Source organism: Pseudophryne corroboree, chromosome 1 (assembly GCF_028390025.1).
Source record: "Pseudophryne corroboree isolate aPseCor3 chromosome 1, aPseCor3.hap2, whole genome shotgun sequence".
Classification (NCBI taxonomy): Eukaryota; Metazoa; Chordata; class Amphibia; order Anura; family Myobatrachidae; genus Pseudophryne; species Pseudophryne corroboree.
In genome coordinates, this window is record NC_086444.1 from 564,234,417 (window position 1) to 564,252,765 (window position 18,349).

The 18,349-nt window shown below is 44.8% G+C and overlaps 1 protein-coding gene across 5 annotated transcripts in view; it reads left to right on the plus strand.

The window, feature by feature from the left end:
- The window catches only part of SLC24A2 (solute carrier family 24 member 2), a 491,146-nt gene extending 476,467 nt beyond the window's left edge, over positions 1 to 14,679 (plus strand). For all 5 annotated transcript variants that reach the window (XM_063914167.1, XM_063914168.1, XM_063914169.1 and 2 more), the window contains 2 exons: positions 12,908 to 13,074; positions 13,561 to 14,679. In XM_063914167.1, coding sequence (XP_063770237.1) covers positions 12,908 to 13,074; positions 13,561 to 13,810 — 417 coding nt within the window. In that variant the 3' untranslated portion in view covers positions 13,811 to 14,679. The remainder of the gene's footprint in view (positions 1 to 12,907; positions 13,075 to 13,560) is intronic.
- The last annotated feature ends 3,670 nt before the right edge of the window (positions 14,680 to 18,349 follow it).

Genomic DNA, 18,349 nt, shown 5'->3' on the forward strand with positions numbered 1-18,349 from the left:
TTACTGTAATGTGTAAAAAATGGGACTCTGCTTAATGTGTAAAAAAGGGGGTCTCTGCTACTGTAATGTGTAAAAAAGGGTACTCTGTTACTGTAATGTGTATAAAAGGGGGACTCTGCTTGCTTAATGTGTAAAAAGGGGACTCTGCTACTGTAATGTGTAAAAAAAAGGGGACTCTACTGCCATAATGTGTAAAAAAGGGGGACTCTGTCTACCTAATGTGTAAAAAAAAGGGGGACTCTGCTGGTATAATGTGTAAAAAAAAGTTGGACTCTGCTTGCTTAATATGTAAAAAAGGGGGACTCTGCTACTGTAATGTGTAAAGAAGGGGGACTCTGCCAGCCTAATGTGTAAAAAAGGGGGACTCTGCCTGCCTAATGTGTAAACAAGGGGGATTCTGTTGATGTAATGTATAGAAAAAGGTGGACTCTGCTACCTAATGTGTAAAAAAAAAAGGGGGACTCTGCTGGTATAATGTGTAAAAAAAAAAGTTGGACTATGCTTACTTAATGTGTAAAAAGGGGGACTCTGCTACTGTAATGTGTAAAAAAGGGGACCCTGCCTAAAGTGTAAAAAATGGGGACTCTGCCTGCCTAATTTGTAAAATAGGGGAACTCTGCCTGCCTAATGTGTTAAAAAGGGGGACTCTGCTGCAGTAATGTGTAAAAAAGGGGGACACTGCTGCCGTAATGTTATAAAAATGAGATGCTCTGCCTGCCTAATTTGTAAAATAGGGGAACTCTGCCTGCCTAATGTGTTAAAAAGGGGGACTCTGCTGCAGTAATGTGTAAAAAAGGGGGACTCTGCTGCCGTAATGTTATAAAAATGCTGACTCTGCTGCAGTAATGTGTAAAAGGGGACTTTACCTGCCGTATAATGTAAAAGGGAGCTCTGCCTAACGTAATGTGTAAAAGGGAGCTCTGTGGCCATGCCCCTTCCCCATGAAGCCACGCCCCTATATTTTTTGGTATGCGCATTGACCCTAGGGCTAAAATGTCTAGTGACGGCGCTGCCAAATGTAATAGGGTCTGAGTTTTGAAAATATGTGAATTTAGTGCTAAACTTGCACATTTTTAGAACTCTGCCAATACTGGTTACAGAAAGTTTATATATTTCGGCCGAGAACATGCAAACTCACATTTCTCTTACGTCCTAGAGGATGCTGGGGACTCCGTAAGGACCATGGGGTATAGACGGGCTCGGCAGGAGACATGGGCACTATAAAGAACTTTAGAATGGGTGTGCACTGGCTCCTCCCTCTATGCCCCTCCTCCAGACCTCAGTTAGATCCTGTGCCCAGAGGAGACTGGGTGCATTACAGGGGAGCTCGACTGAGGTTCTCTGAAAAATAATTTTGTTAGGTTTTTTATTTTCAGGTAGCACTGCTGGCAACAAGCTCCCTGCATCGTGGGACTGAGGGGAGAGAAGCAGACCTACTTAAGTGATAGGCTCTGCTTCTTAGGCTACTGGACACCATTAGCTCCAGAGGGTCGGAACGCAGGTCTCACCCTCGCCGATCGTCCCGGAGCCGCGCCGCCGTCCTACTCAGAGCCGGAAGATAGAAGCCGGGTGAGTAGAAGAAGAAAGATGACTTCAAAGGTGGCAGAAGACTTCAGTTCTTCAGTGAGGTAACGCGCAGCGGTAACGCGCAGCGCCATTGCTCCCAAACACACACACACAACAGTGGGCACTGTAAGGGTGCAGGGCGCAGGGGGGGTGCCCTGGGCAGCAATTAATAGCCTCAAGGGACACTGGCAGATGTACAGATACTGCGGAGGCAGTATATTATTAACCCATGCCAGTTTTTTGATTATTTGAGGTGGGATCGAAGTCCGCCGCTGAGGGGGCGGGACTTGATCCTCCAGCACTAACCAGTGCCATTTTCTCCACAGCACATGCAAAGAAGCTGGCTCCCCGGACTCTCCCCTGCTGAACACGGCCACAGAGGGCAAAAAAGAGGGGGGCACATGTAATTGGCGCAGTGAGTGTTATATATATTTTTATATAAAAGCGCTGTCCTAACTGGGATTTTATTCCAGGGTCTGGTGGCGCTGGGTGTGTGCTGGCATACTCTCTCTCTGTCTCTCCAAAGGGCCTTATAGGGGAACTGTCTCCATATAGTTATTTCCATGAGTGTGTGGGGGTGTCGGTACGTGTGTGTCGGCATGCCTGAAGCGGAAGGCTTTTCTAGGGAGGAGGTGGAGCAGATGATTGTGGTGTCTCCGTCAGCAACGCCGACACCTGACTGGTTGGATATGTGGAATGTTTTAAATGCAAATGTGGCTTTATTACATAAGATATTGGACAAAGCAGAGTCCAGGGATAAAGCAGGGAGTCAATCCATGGCTTTAACTGTGTCACAGGGACCTTCTGGGTCTCAGAAACGCCCACTGTCCCAAGTAGCAGACACTGATACCGACACGGATTCTGACTCCAGTGTCGACTACGATGATGCGAGGTTACACCCAACGGTGGCCAAAAGTATTCTTTACATGATTATTGCAATAAAAGATGTTTTGCATATCACAGATGACCACTCTGTCCCTGACAAGAGGGTACACATGTTTAAGGAAAAGAAGCCTGAGGTCACTTTTCCCCCATCTCATGAGCTGAATGAGTTATTTGAAAAAGCTTGGGAAACTCCAGACAAGAAACTGCAGATTCCCAAGAGATATCTTATGGCGTATCCTTTCCCGGCAAAGGACAGGGTACGGTGGGAGTCCTCGCCCAGGGTGGACAAGGCGTTAACGCGCTTGTCCAAAAAGGTAGCGCTGCCGTTTCCAGATACAGCAGCCCTCAGGGATCCTACTGATCGCAGGCAGGAAACTACCTTGAAGTCAAATTATACACATACGGCTGCCTTGCTCAGACCGACAATAGCGTCGGCTTGGGTTTGTAGCGCTGTGGCGGCTTGGACGGATACCTTGTCAGCTGACATTGATACCCTGGATAGGGATACCATTTTATTGACCTTGGGTCACATTAAAGACGCAGTCCTATATATGAGAGATGCTCAGAGAGACGTTGGCCTGCTGGGTTCGAGAGCCAACGCTATGACGATTTCTGCTAGGCGAGCCCTGTGGACCCGCCAATGGACGGGTGATGCCGACTCTAAGAGGCATATGGAAGTTTTGCCTTACAAAGGTGAGGACTTATTTGGGGAAGGTCTCACGGACCTTGTTTCCACAGCTACTGCAGGTAAATCTACTTTTTTACCTTATGTTTCCTCACAGCAAATGAAAACGCCACAATATCAGATGCAGTCCTTTCGGTCGCACAAGTCCAGAAGAGGTCGGGGCTCTTCCTTCCTCGCCAGAGGTAAGGGTAGAGGGAAAAACTGCCGGCTACGGCTAGTTCCCAGGAGCAGAAGTCCTCCCCGGCTTCTACTAAATCGGCCTTACCAGCTTCCTCCCCAGAAAGGGAGATAGTTTTAGCTGCAATTCAAAAACTGTGTCATCAACAAGTAGTTGTCAATGTTCCCCTACTTCAACAGGGGAAGGGGTACTATTCAACCCTGTTTGTGGTCCCGAAGCCGGATGGCTCGGTCAGATCCATTCTGAATTTAAAATCCCTAAACCTGTACTTGAAAAGGTTCAAATTCAAGATGGAATCGCTCAGGGCGGTTATCGCCAACCTGGAAGGGGGGATTTTATGGTGTCACTAGACATAAAGGATGCATACCTTCATGTCCCAATATATCCTCCTCATCAGGCGTACCTGAGATTCGCGGTACAGGACTGTCATTACCAGTTTCAGACGTTGCTGTTTGGGCTTTCCACGGTCCCGAGGATTTTCACCAATATAATGGCGGAAATGATGGTGCTCCTGCGCAAGCAGGGAGTCACAGTTATCCCATACTTGGACGATCTCCTGATAAAACCGAGATCGAGAGAACAGTTGCTGCAAAGCGTGTCGCTCTCCCTAAGAGTGCTGCAGCAACACGGCTGGATTCTCAATCTACCAAAGTCACAGTTGGTTTCAACGACCCGGTTGACTTTCTTGGGCATGATTCGGGACACGGAACAAAAGAGGGTTTTTCTCCCGATGGAAAAAGCCCAGGAACTCCAGAACTTGGTCAGAGGCCTGTTGAAACCGAAAAGTGTGTCGGTCCATCAATGCACTTGAGTACTGGGGAAATGGTGGCGTCCTACGAGGCCATTCCCTTCGGCAGGTTTCATGCGAGGACTTTTCAGTGGGACCTTCTGGACAAGTGGTCCGGGTCCCATCTACACATTCATCAAAAAATCAGCCTGTCCCCCAGGGCCAGGGTGTCTCTCCTGTGGTGGCTGCAGAGTGCTCACCTTCTAGAGGCTCGCAGGTTCGGCATTCTGGACTGGGTTCTGGTGACCACGGACGCGAGCCTCCGAGGATGGGGAGCAGTCACACAAGGAAGAAACTTCCAGGGACTATGGTCAAGCCAGGAGGCTTGTCTGCACATCAACGTACTGGAATTGAGGGCCATATACAACGGCCTACGACAAGCGGAGAATCTTCTTCGCGACCTACCGGTTCTGATTCAGTCAGACAACATCACAGCCGTGGTTCATGTAAACCGCCAAGGCGGTACAAGAAGCAGAGTGGCGATGGCGGAAGCCACCAGGATTCTTCGCTGGGCGGAAAATCATGTAAGCGCTTTGACAGCAGTCTTCATTCCGGGAGTGGACAACTGGGAAGCAGACTTCCTCAGCAGACACGATCTCCATCCAGGAGAGTTGGGACTTCATCAAGAAGTTTTTGCAGAGATAACAATTCATTGGGGACTTCCTCAAATAGACATGATGGCGTCACGCCTCAACAAGAAGCTTCAGAGGTATTGTGCCAGGTCAAGGGACCCTCAGGCAGTAGCAGTGGACACCCTGGTGACACCGTGGGTGTTTCAGTCGGTCTATGTGTTCCTTCCTCTTCCACTCATCTCAAATATTGAGAATCATAAGACGAAAAAGTGTACAAACAATACTCATTGTTCCAGATTGGCCTCGCAGGGCCTGGTATTCAGATCTTTAGGAAATGCTCACAGAAGATCCGTGGCCTCTTCCTCTCAGAGAGGACCTGTTGCAACAGGGGCCCTGTCTGTTCCAAGACTTACTGCGGTTGCATTTGACGGCATGGCGGTTGAACGCCGAATCCTAGCTGGGAAAGGCATTCCGGAAGAAGTCATCCCTACTCTGATAAGGGCTAGGAAGGAGGTGACGGCGAAGCATTATCACCGTATCTGGAGAAAGTATGTATCTTAGTGTGAAGCCAAGAATGCTTCTGCGGAAGATTTCCATCTGGGCCGATTTCTCCACTTTCTACAGACAGGAGTGGATATGGGCCTAAAATTAGGCTCCATTAAGGTACAGATTTCGGCCCTATCAATTTTCTTTCAGAGGGAATTGGCTTCTCTCCCAGAAGTCCAGACTTTTATAAAGGGAGTGCTGCACATCCAGCCTCCTTTTGTGCCTCCAGTGGCACCATGGGCACCTTACCGTGGTATTACAGTTCCTGAAATCTCACTGGTTTGAGCCTCTTCAAACGGTGGAATTAAAATTTCTCACTTGGAAGGTGGTCATGTTGTTGGCCTTGGCATCTGCAAGACGGGTGTCTGAATTGGCGGCTTTGTCTCACAAAAGCCTCTATCTGATTTTCCATGTGGATAGAGCAGAATTGCGGACTCGTCCTCAATTTTTGCCTAAGGTGGTTTCATCGTTTCATATGAACCAACCTATTGTGGTGCCTGTGGCTACGGGAGACTTGGAGGATTCCAAGTCCCTTGATGTAGTCAGGGCCTTGAAAATTTATGTAGCCAGGACGGCTCGGGTTAGGAAAACAGAGGCTCTGTTTGTCCTGTATGCAGCCAACAAGGTTGGCGCTCCTGCTTCTAAGCAGACTATTGCTCGCTGGATCTGTAACACGATTCAGCAGGCTCATTCTACGGCTGGATTGCCATTACCAAATTCGGTAAAGGCCCATTCCACTAGGAAGGTGGGCTCTTCTTGGGCGGCTTCCCGAGGCGTCTCGGCATTACAGCTTTGCAGAGCGGCGACTTGGTCGGGTTCAAACACTTTTGCTAAATTCTACAAGTTTGATGCCTTGGCTGAGGAGGACCTAATGTTTGCTCAATCGGTGCTGCAGAGTCATCCGCACTCTCCCGCCCGGTCTGGAGCTTTGGTATAATCCCCATGGTCCTTACGGAGTCCCCAGCATCCTCTAGGACGTAAGAGAAAATAAGATTTTAAACCTACCGGTAAATCTTTTTCTCCTGGTCTGTAGAGGATGCTGGGCGCCCGTCCCAGTGCGGACTGAATTCTGCAAGACTTGTATATAGTCATTGCTTACATAAGGGTTATGTTACAGTTTTGATCAGTCTTTGGCTGATGCTGTTTTGTTTCATACTGTTGACTGGTTCGTATATTCCAGGTTATACGGTGTGGATGGTGTGGGCTGGTATGAATCTTGCCCTTGGATTAACAAAAATGCTTTCCTCGTACTGTCCGTCTCCTCTGGGCACAGTTTCTCTAACTGAGGTCTGGAAGAGGGGCATAGAGGGAGGAGCCAGTGCACACCCATTCTAAAGTTCTTTATAGTGCCCATGTCTCCTGCAGAGCCCATCTATACCCCATGGTCCTTACGGAGTCCCCAGCATCCTCTACGGACTAGGAGAAAAATATTTACCGGTAGGTTTAAAATCTTATTTTTGTCCACACTCCCGCAACTTGCACTGTATAAACTTGTATCCAGATGTTTTTCCATTTTGTACATACAACTTGGCGAATGTAATAGGGTCCGAGTATTGACTCTAACCTAAAACATTATCAAAAACTTTAAAAAAAAACAGAGCTGATTCATATTGGCAAGTTATATGTGACATTTTGGAGAAAAAATACACAGTAAAAACACATTTTCAATAAATAAACATTTCTAAATATATATCTAAAATTAAAAACCCAGTTACAATAATGTAACCCCTAAAAATAGTGTAGCTACAGTACATGTAAGTGTAAAATATCCACTAAACAAACCCATTACCTATAATGTTGTATCCCCTAAATAGTGTACCTACATCTACATAAAAAAAACACATTTCCAAAAACAGAATACCAATTTACACTAACAAAGTTAACATACTTTATAACGAAACACAGAAACAAATATTTTTTTAACACTTTATTTAAAAAAAAGGCAAAAACATAAAAAAAATTTTTGTGAGGAATCTTCCTGCCCCGTTAGGTGCCCCCCTGCCCTGCGCATAGGGGCACTATGCCTCATGGGAAACACTAGTGACACAGTTTGGGGGCTGGTAGCTTGGGAGCTGGCCGTAGATGTAAAGGGAGCTTCCCCAACAGTTCTTTGGTCCACCATCACCCTTTGTAGGGCAAGCTATGCCTGGGATTGGTCCTGGATGGCCTGCGTTTGGTCCTGGATGGCCTGCGTTTGGTCCATAAATGTGAGCTGATGCTCCCTGAAGTTGTGGAGAGAGGATGTCAGCTCCTCCATACTTGGGGCGGTGCTCTATGGGGTGGCAGTTATGGCTGCTGTGTAAGTGGGATGGGCACTGGCGGGTCCACAGGAGTAAGGATCAGGGTGTCCTCATCCTCCTCCCCCCCTGAAGAATACACTACCAGCATAACTTGTGCAGAAGGGGCCTGCGGAGTTGGTGATGTGTGGAGTTGCGGCAGGAACAGAACACAAAAAGGAAATATACTAGTACTCTGTAAAAAATACTGTTTCTAGTAATTTAGACACAACAAAACGTGTTAAAGATGTCCATGCTTATTGTTTCGCTATATGTTTATTGTGACTCCACGTGACTTCCTGACGTCCTCTTTTAGCCCTTCCACTGCTCGCTGGGAAGGGGGATTGGGCTTTCGATTGTGGCTTCTCCTTCTGCGTTCCATCGGACTGGGCATTGGATAATGCCGGACCCTAAAGATGTAGAGCCCCCCCTTGATAGCTCAAAGAGGTCTCTCAAGTTTGTCTTGTGGAACGTAGAGGGTTTGAATACACCAATCAAGAGGAAAAAAGTACTGAACCACCTTAAAAAAATTCCATCCCGATGTGGTGTTTCTACAAGAGACACACTGGCGAATTACTGATCCTAACATACTTAGGGACACCTGGGTTGGAGACTTTAGAAGTGCCTCATATACTACCAAAACAAGGGGAGTATTGCTCTTGTTTCGTAAATCATTGCACTACGAGATTAGGGAGGAATGGATAGACCCAGAGGGACGATTTTTGTTTCTAAAGGTTGATATTGAGGGGGAACGGTTTACTCTGGCGTGTATCAACGCCCCCACAGGGCCAAACGCTTCCTTTTTTTCAGACATCTTTGTTAATTTGCAGGACTGGGTAGAAGGTTCTTTGATTTTAGGGGGAGATCTTAATGTTGTTTTAGACCCGCTGCTAGACATGTCAGGTGGTCCCAGACAATCGAGTTTGAACAGATCCACTCCCCCACCATTGTCCCTAATGCTGGACTCCCTACAGCTCTTGGACCCCTAGCGATTTCTTTATCCTGACTCTAGGGAATACTCCTTTTTTTCACATCCACACAAAATATTTTTAGATTAGATTACTGGCTAGTATCCGCCTCTTTGATCCATAGAGTAGAAGACACCACCATAGCTCATATTCTTCTATCAGACCACGCCCCAATCACTCTATTAATTGCTTTGACCACACCCCGCGCATATTCTCATATCTGGCGGTTCCCAGAACATTTAGCCCACTCAGAAGACTTCAAACTCTATTTGACCCAGTCATATCTCAATTACACAAGTGACAATGCAACACATATTGATGATATGAAACTTTTCTGGCAGGCTGTTATTAGAGGTCAAATAATCTCATATGTTGCCGCCAGGAAGAAACAATTTCGGGAGAGGATGGCTAAGGCCTCCCTCCAGGTTGCCTCGGTTTATTCCCAACTACTGGCTGACCCGTCTGAATCCAATAGAATACGATATAAAGATGCCAAATTAGTTCATGATACCCTCTGTACTGAACAAGCCAAACTGTTTCTTTCCTTCCAGTCCAACAAATATTTTCGTTGGGGTAACCGCCCTGGGAAGTTATTGGCAAATATGGTTAAGGCTCATATGACACCTAGGCATATCTCCTCCATTCGAGACACTCACACGTCACCTACACTGACACAGGAAAAAATCCTTTCCTTGAGACTTTATATACCGCCCCTCCCGACCAACCAGAAATTGGCTCAGACTTTTTAACACAAACTGGCCTTCCCGCATTATCGGAAGAGGACAAAGAGTTCCTCACTACTCCCATCACCACAGCGGAATTGGAAGAGGCCATTAAATCCTTAACCAATGGGAAGTCCCCGGGTCCTGACGGATTATCGGCAGCCTATTACAAACTACTCCTCCCACATATAAGCGACCACCTTTTAACATTGTATAATTCAATTCTGGCAGGCCATCCAGCCCCTCCTGACTTTAACACGGCACAGGTTATAGTCCTCCCTAAACCCAATAAAGATCACACTTTGGTCTCGTCTTACCGGCCAATTTCATTATTAAATCAAGATTTTAAATTATTCACGAAGATGCTTGCTTCCCGCCTCCAGTTGGTTCTGCCTAAACTGCTCCATCCTGCTCAAACAGGATTTCTACGCAATAGGCACTCTGTACACAATATTCGCTCTTTACTAGCACCCATGATTAAAACTCATAGCTCACTGGAGACAGGAAACATAGTTCTAAGTTGCAATGCAGACAAGGCCTTTGACCGAGTCTCTTGGGCCCATATTGATAGAATACTTAGATTTCAGAATTTTGGCCTTGATTTTCTCCAGGTGTTTCGCACCCTCTACCAAACTCCACAAGCCTTCTTAACGATTAATGGTCACAACTCCAGACTCTTTTCCCTACACCGTGGCACCAGACAGGGCTGCCCCCTATCTCCCCTACTTTTTAACTTAGCTTTAGATCCTCTTCTCCGCCACTTTGTAAAGGAAACCAGATGGCAGGGTATAAAACTAGCGGATCGAGAACTTAAATTCTCGGCATTCGCGGATGATATTTTACTTTACTTCGGCAACCCCCGGGTGGCCATACCACATCTACTCGACATTTTAGATTCCTTTGAACAAGTTTCTGGGTTCAAAATCAATTATTCTAAAACGGAGGCTTTGGCCTTCTTTCCCTCGGCCAAAATGGGTTGGGGCGATACCTTCCCATTTCACTGGGCCCCAAATAACTGTATTACCTATTTAGGTATTGTGTTCCCTAATCATCCTTCCGAACTGTACTCCCTTAACTTTCCCCCATTGTTCACTAGGACATATGCTGACTTTGCTAGGTTGGCCCACCTCCCCCTTACATACACGGGCAGGAGTCATTTGTACAAAATGATCAGTTTCCCGCGTTTCTTATATGTGCTTCAGATGTTTCCGCTGATTCCGCCCAGGGACATATTCACTCAATTGGATAAGGCACTATCCAAATTTATTTGGGCGGGTAAACGCCCTAGATTCTCATTGTTTAAACTACGTCAACCTCGGTCCCTTGGGGGCTTGAATTTGCAGTGCCTGTACACTTACGCTTTAGCAGCCAATTACAGGATTGCTTTGGACTGGATCGGCGGACAGAGCATATATGCTAACACATATTTAGAACAATCCTTTACAACTTCTTGGAATCTGGTAGCCCTATTACACGCAACTCCCAATTCCATGCCAAATAGTGTAAAGGACAATTTACTTATATCCTCTACCTGTGCAGCATGGCGGTTGGTCCGCTCACAGCTTAAACTATCGCGATATACGTCACTGTTCTTACCTCTCTGGGGTAACCCAGACTTTTAACCCCACACAATTTCCCACATATTTCAGACTAGGTACGACGGAGGCCTGAAATACATTCATCATTTTCTGGATGCTGAAACTTTGACCTTGCTAACACATTCACAGGTTATAGCACGTTTCCCACATTTCCAGATACCATTATTTCCCTTTCTCCAAGCCTGTAGCTATGTGCAGAAGGTTCTGTCCTTGTTATCGCTACAGGACAAATCCCACAATTTGGATAAAACCCTACGCCTGACAGTGAATAGTAGCTTTCCCACTTCCCACAGCCCTCATACACTCACACTCTCGCACCTTACTAAACATAGAATCCGGCTCAGTGGGACTCATGAAACGGCGACTGGAGTTACCGGATCTTTCTTTAAAGTTGATCCTAGAGGCCAACACTTACTTGGATAAAACATTGGGCTCCATTTCGTACTCAGAAATGCATCAGAAAATCCTACATAGAGCATATGTCACCCCAAAGTTGCGACACCTTATTGGAGCTGCCTCCTCATCCCATTGTTTCAAATGCGCTGCTCCAGACGCAGATCTGGTTCATTGTCTATGGTCCTGCCCTAAGGTACAGGCACTATGGCAAGCACTCCAGTCATATATCACAATAGACCTACAGATACAGTTTGATATTACTAAAACATGGGCATTTTGGGGCATATTCCCGAAATCCTCTCCTATCAGGCTGTCTAAAGGACAACGTATTTTATTAATTAAACTAGCAGCTGCCACCAAGAAGACAGTCCTCTCCCAGTGGATCTCTGCTGATCCTATACCCATCTCACTAGTACACCCTAGGATCTCTCATCTTTTCACCTTGACTGGACTAACACCACTTTACAGAAGGAAAAACTGACGGCACAATATTTTCACATTTGGTTACCCTATGTTCTAACTCTTCCCCCAATTATAAAAGAGGCTCTACGAAAATGTTTTAAGGATACTAAATGGTATCTTTTGGAGACTCTTGACTCCGCAGCCCCCTTTTGATCGTACTGCTCCTAAATATTCAACTGGCCCAATTGTTGCTGTTCTCTTTTGTTGATAGGATACTTGTTTGCCTCCTCTAGTGTATAGTTTTGATATTGCTCGGGATCTACGTGGAGCACTATTACAATCACAATTACTTTTACTATTACGGTATTACATATCTCTCCATGTTCTCATGTATAACTTGTTGTCTATCATTTGTATGTTTTTGATGTTCACCTGTCAATAAAAAACTTTTGGAGAAAAAAAAAGATGTCCATGCTTGATAAAAGGGGCATTCAGTAAGGACTCCATTAAATTAAGAAAAACTGCACAATGTAAGTTATTTTTCAGGGGACATTTAAAAATAAAAATAAAAAGACTACTTTACATATCAGTGTAAGAATGAGACTAAAATATAATCACTGATATGGGTGTGTACTAATTGTATTATGTAATGGTTTGGAGGCCTTAATATGATACAATGCTAACGTAATGAATAGATTATTCTTAATGTGTGCTGAATAACCCCCGAGCGCTGATAAATCTTGTTTTCTCAGGATAAAATTCACTGTCTATTATGTGCTAATGGCCTTGCCAAGACAAGTGATATATTGTTGGTTGTAGGGTACACATTGCGCACATTGGGCCTAATTCAAGGTTGATTGCAAAAGCAAAATCTTCCTCTAATGGGCAGAACCATGTGCACTGCGGGGGGGGGGGGGGGGGGGGATATATAACATTTGCTGAGAGAGTTAGATTTGGGTGGGGTGTGTTCAAACTGAAAACTAAAAATTGCAGTGTAAACATAAAGCAGCCAGTATTTACCCTGTACAAAAACAATATAACCCAAATCTAACTCTCTCTGCACATGTTATATGTTCGGGATGTAGTTATGTGACCGACACCTCCATCCCGCCCCCTGAACATCCCGACAATCGTCATGCCGACCATCAGGGACTATTCCAACTCGTAGGGATTAAAGATTGTAACTATAAAGGTGTCATAATTAATAATTATACTCCTCAGCAAGTGAAAAAATGAATACCGTACAGTATTTAATAGTGATAAAATGATAGCCTGATGTACACTATGTTGTGTTTATCTAAATTGTGTTTCATTGTTCTCTTATAGGTAGGAGAGACTATTGGCATTACGGAAGAAGTTATGGGGCTCACAATATTAGCTGCCGGCACCTCTATTCCTGACCTCATAACTAGCGTAATTGTTGCACGCAAAGGCCTGGGAGACATGGCAGTATCTAGCTCAGTAGGAAGTAACATTTTTGACATCACAGTTGGGTAAGTAAACTGAATGGTCAGCACAATGTTTCATCACTACAACATTCTGTAACGTCTCAGAGCAGATAGATTTGAATTTTACACACAATCACAAATATTTCAACCCAGTATGACAGTTTTAGTTATTGTGATGGAGATGTACTAAGCCTTGAAAAGTGATACGTTTCACGGTGTTAAAGTACCAGCCAATCAGCTCCTAACTACCATGTCAAAGGCTGTGTTTAAAAAATGACATTTAGGAGCTGGTTGTTTGGTACTGTATCACCGTGAAATTTATCACTCTTCAAGGCTGAGTACATCTGGCCATTAGTTTTTCTTTAGGCTTTGACCATATCCTGCAGTTCCCCATTCAGGCATTAAAGTGTCTCATAGTAACAGCCTTTTTTGTGTAGCATAAGACTTACATTGTAATTGTTATTGATTGGTTCTGGTTTTGTCTTTGCACCACAAAACCTTATTCTGTTTTGTTTTTTGTCTCCTTTATAGTCTCCCTGTGCCCTGGCTGCTCTATTCCATGTTTAACCACATGAAACCTGTGACAGTCAGCAGCAATGGCCTGTTCTGTGCGATTATCCTCCTTTTCATAATGCTGCTGTTCGTTATAGTTTCCATTGCTATGTGCAGGTGGAGGATGAACAAGATCTTGGGCTGTATGATGTTTGGTCTCTACATGGTTTTCCTGGTTCTCAGCGTTCTCCTTGAGAATCGTATCATCCAGTGTCCAGCTTCTGTTTAGACTTGAAATAAATATAGTGAAACAGATGCTTCTGAAGATAAAAGGCAGGTGCTTGTCTTTACCGTCAGAAGGTCAAAAGCATTTCCAGCGAGTGCACTGACGTAATTCCCTCAGCGGTTATAAGATCAACTTGTGGTTCTTTTATTGGAGATTTTAGAAGCTATACAAACTGTTATTGTACATTTTCTAATGCACGTTGTATTCCTCTATTACTCTCTTTGCATATGAGTTACATATATATATATTAATATGCAGGATATACTCAATAAAGAGAGATATTAGATAAAAACAAAATCTACTTATATAAACTAATAAAAGTAATATCAACTCATTGGGATTCATATGTGTCAAGTAGGTTTGAATAGAGTGAGTGTATCATTCCCTCACTGTGGATGTATTTCAACACTTTTCTGCCTTTAGTGTAGTCTGAAAGGATTGTTGTGGAACAAGAGATATATTTAACTCCACTCTTTAGTATAGAAACCACTTGTGCAATGAATATAATGAAAATGTAGCAATCTGGGTTCAGGGTATGAAATATACACGAGAGATTTAGGTTTGCTGCACACTGTACGGTATCCTATGTTTTTACTTACAATATATTTATTGATGGCAGTATTGAAGCACTTCACATAGAAGAATCATATGGGTGTAATGTGTTCCAGCCAAGAAGTGCTTACGTTTAAATTTGGTCATAAATGGATGCTTAAAGATGACTAAATAGCATAACAGGCATATGTTCAAGAACTCCTGTCACTCAGTTGCTTGAATTAATGTTCCAGGTCGGAAAAAAAAAGTTTGTTGACCTGTTCTGATTGCAAAGGTGAAGAATATTTATGGCAAAAAAATAAAGAAATTTAAAGGAATAATGATGAGTGAAATATCCTTTGTGTGGTGTTTGTGTTCTGGTTAATGGCTTATTATTTTGTACAATGTATAATGGAGGCTGTATAGGCTGCACTGGGGGTGGCAGGAGGCCGCATTGATAGTGCAAGAAGGTCACACACAATACCGCTGGAAGTGCACACTGATTGTCTGTGTGGCATCTCATTCATTACTTCATCTACAGAAGCCCAATAAGAGTGTGCTGTAAGGAACTTCCATGCTTCCCTGAATGACAGCAGTAGAGGTATGATTTAGTAAGGACTTTAGAAAGAACAGAAGAGGGAAAGAGGAGCCGAAAAAAGAGCAGAGCCTAGGACCAAAAATAGAAAGGGGAGAATGGAAGAAGCAAGAGACTAAAGGAAGAGCAATAGAGAGTGCCAGAGAAAGAGATCCACCTAGGTTTTCCAACTATTAATGGTGGACTGTTGATCGTGGACCTGTGTCATTGATTGCCCAACAGGATAAATTTGCCAGTTGGCTGCTGCTCCTTTTCCCTGTGCATTCTCTTACCGTAGAGATGGTAGTTTTTACACCACATTACAACCACAATGGCAGAAACAGCCACAGTGTTGCATAAATGGCGACTTTACAACATTGTTCATTCTAGCGTTAATTATAGGCTGGGATCAGATTGTTGCCAAGTATTCATTTTAGTCAAATATTTTGACAAATCTTTAAATCTTAGCAAAACACATTTCTTATGATAATTACAGCACTGGAGACTGCAATTGTCAAATAAAGGCAATCATTAAAAGCATAACTTTTTTTTACATGTGGAGTAGGTCATATTGCAAGATCAGAGAATATTATGATGTTATGTAGCTTCATTTTTAATTATAGCATGGCCATGCAAAACATGAACAGAAGAAAGAGAAGTGGTACAGTGCACATTCTAGGAATTCTGGAAAAGACCACTCCTCAGAATAATTCCCAGAACAAGAGAAGTGGTACTTTGAATGAGAACAGATCAATGGCGGAACTAGCCCAGGTGCAACAATATGGCCCTCTCCCGAACCAAAGAAAAACAAGAGATGGTTAGTACCATGTTGCAATGAGTGCCTGTGCCCCCTCCACAGCAGCATTTCCCCCACATTCCACTTTGTGTGACCCAAATGCCCTCAGTGTCTAATAGGCATGCCCCCTCCACAGCAATCTCTTCCCCATATGTCACCCTGTGAGGCCCAAATACCCTCAGCATCTCTGTCACATATAGAGCCGGATAACTCACAAGGCAAGCAAGGCGGTTGCTTAGGGCTCTGTTTGCCACAGAGGGCCCTCTGCCACCTCTGGTCTTTTGGAAAAAAAATTCCAAATATAAACCTGCTTTGAAACAGGGCCCAGGAAGGGAGTGGATTGCATGTACCACCAGGCTGGCATGTCTAGGCATTCCTTCCTGCTGCACTTTCTTTCTCTAGTGACATGGGTTAGCGGGCATGTGCTGCGCCCTGACCAGAGTAGCTTAGCACATGGTGATAGGGCTGTCTCTACGTATGGGGTTAATGGGCAATTATCCAAGGGCTCCACGATTCTAGGGGCCTGGGCAATTTTGCCAGGTAACCCTCATAACATGCAGCTGCAGTGGGTAACACCCAAAAACCCAATCCCCCCTAGCATGTAGCTGCGGCTGGTAACACCCTTCCCCCAGGGCCAGAAAATACACAGGGTACACAACAGCACATGGAGCAAAGCAATAAGGGAACTGTCTCCCGCTGTGACAATGGCCACCGCCGCTGCACTGAGTGAGACTTCACTGACCTGTTAAGGCCCCCACACATGGAACAATATGGCTGACAATCCAATGCATAGGAATGTGTATTGGATATAAGTTATATTGTTCCGTGTGTGTGCATGATATAAGGGATCACTCCGAAGGTAAGTATTTAAGATAAGGGTGGAGAGTGTGCAGTATCGGCCCTCCTGGACTCATGGGCCCATGTGCACTTCACACCTTGCACCTATTATAGATATGCTACTGCTCTGCCCCCTCTCACTATCTACCATACATCTCTATTCACTCCACACAAATTCTATTGTACCTGTCTTTTCCCCCTCTCACTATCCTGCCTGTCTCATTCCACTCAACTCAGCTCTTACTGTACTGACCTCTGGCCCTACTCACTATATTTTATGGGGTTCTGAGACACTGACAGTCAGAGATTCCTTAGTGAAGGCATACACTAAAGGAAAATTTATCAAAGGGTGAAAAGATTGATTAACAACAAAATTTGATTGAAAGGAAGGGGTCCCGAGGGTGGGCCCCTAATCCAGAATCTTGCCTAGTGTCCCATGAGGTCCCTTACATGTCCCCAGCCACAGCAGTGTATTCCACACCTGACTCTCTGTATGACAAATGACACCAGCATCTCTGTCACATGCCCCTCCAGCAGCGTTTTCAAATGCCCGCCCATCAGCTCTTTCCCCTTCATCTCCCTGACATCCCCCCCACCGCCGCCACCGCCCCAGCAGCATGTGGTGCAAGCAGCCTGAGCCTGTGAAAGTGTGCTGCAGCAGCTGATGGACATTGGATCTGGAACTGTGTGTAATATGAGTGGCAGCAGCCGCACAGCACCCCACGTATAGCCTCTGTGCACAAACGGCCCTGAGCCTGTTCTGGGTCAGAGGATGGGAGGGGCCCCCTCCAGCCAGACCACCTCTTCCTTTGTTACAGCCCATAATGACTGCCAGTGCCTTGCCAGAGTACTATAATGAGTCATGTTAGTACTGCTAATGTCACTGCCTGCAGACCATTTCCTTGCAGCGGGTTCCTGGCACAATGCACTGGCTGCTTCAGCAATAGCTCCACCTCTGGAACAGATCCTGAAAATACCATAACATATTGACTAAGAAGGAAGTTGCTGTAACTTTGGGCCTAATTCAGACATGATCGCAACAGCAAGTTTGTTAGCAAACGGGCAAAACCGTGTGCACTGCAGGGGGGGGCAGATATAACATGTGCAGAGAGAGTTAGATTTGGGTGGGTTATATTGTTTCCATGCAGGGTAAATACTGGCTGCTTTATTTTTACACTGCAATTTAGATTTCATTTTGAACACACCCCACCCAAATCTACTCTCTCTGCACGTTATATCTGCCTCCCCTGCAGTGCACATGGTTTTGCCTATTTGCTAACAAATTTGCTGCTGCGATCAACTCTGAATTAGGCCCATTATTTCTACACACAGAATAAAACAGTGTAATCTGTACACAACAATAAGCATGGTACCTTGCAGTTGTCTATATACAGTATGTAGCATAAGTGCATATTCTTGAGGGTCCTACACACTGCCCGATATATTTGAAAGATATGAACGATGTCGTTCAGAAATGAACAATAAATCGTTCATATCTTTCAGTGTAGATGCTTCAAAAATGAACGATGCGCGTGCCCTCTATCGCTCATCGATGAACGATCATCGTTTAAACATGCCAGTGAATTTGGATGATATAGATGTCTGTACTCTCATATGAAATTGGCCATCGATATCGACCAGTGTGTAGGCTTTAAATCGTTGGCAGAAAAAAAATCGATCATCGATAATATATATATATATATCACCAACATCGCCAAGTGTGTAGGGCCCTTTAGACTAACATGTAACACAGTTTTTCTCTGACGTCCTAGTGGATGCTGGGGACTCCGTAAGGACCATGGGG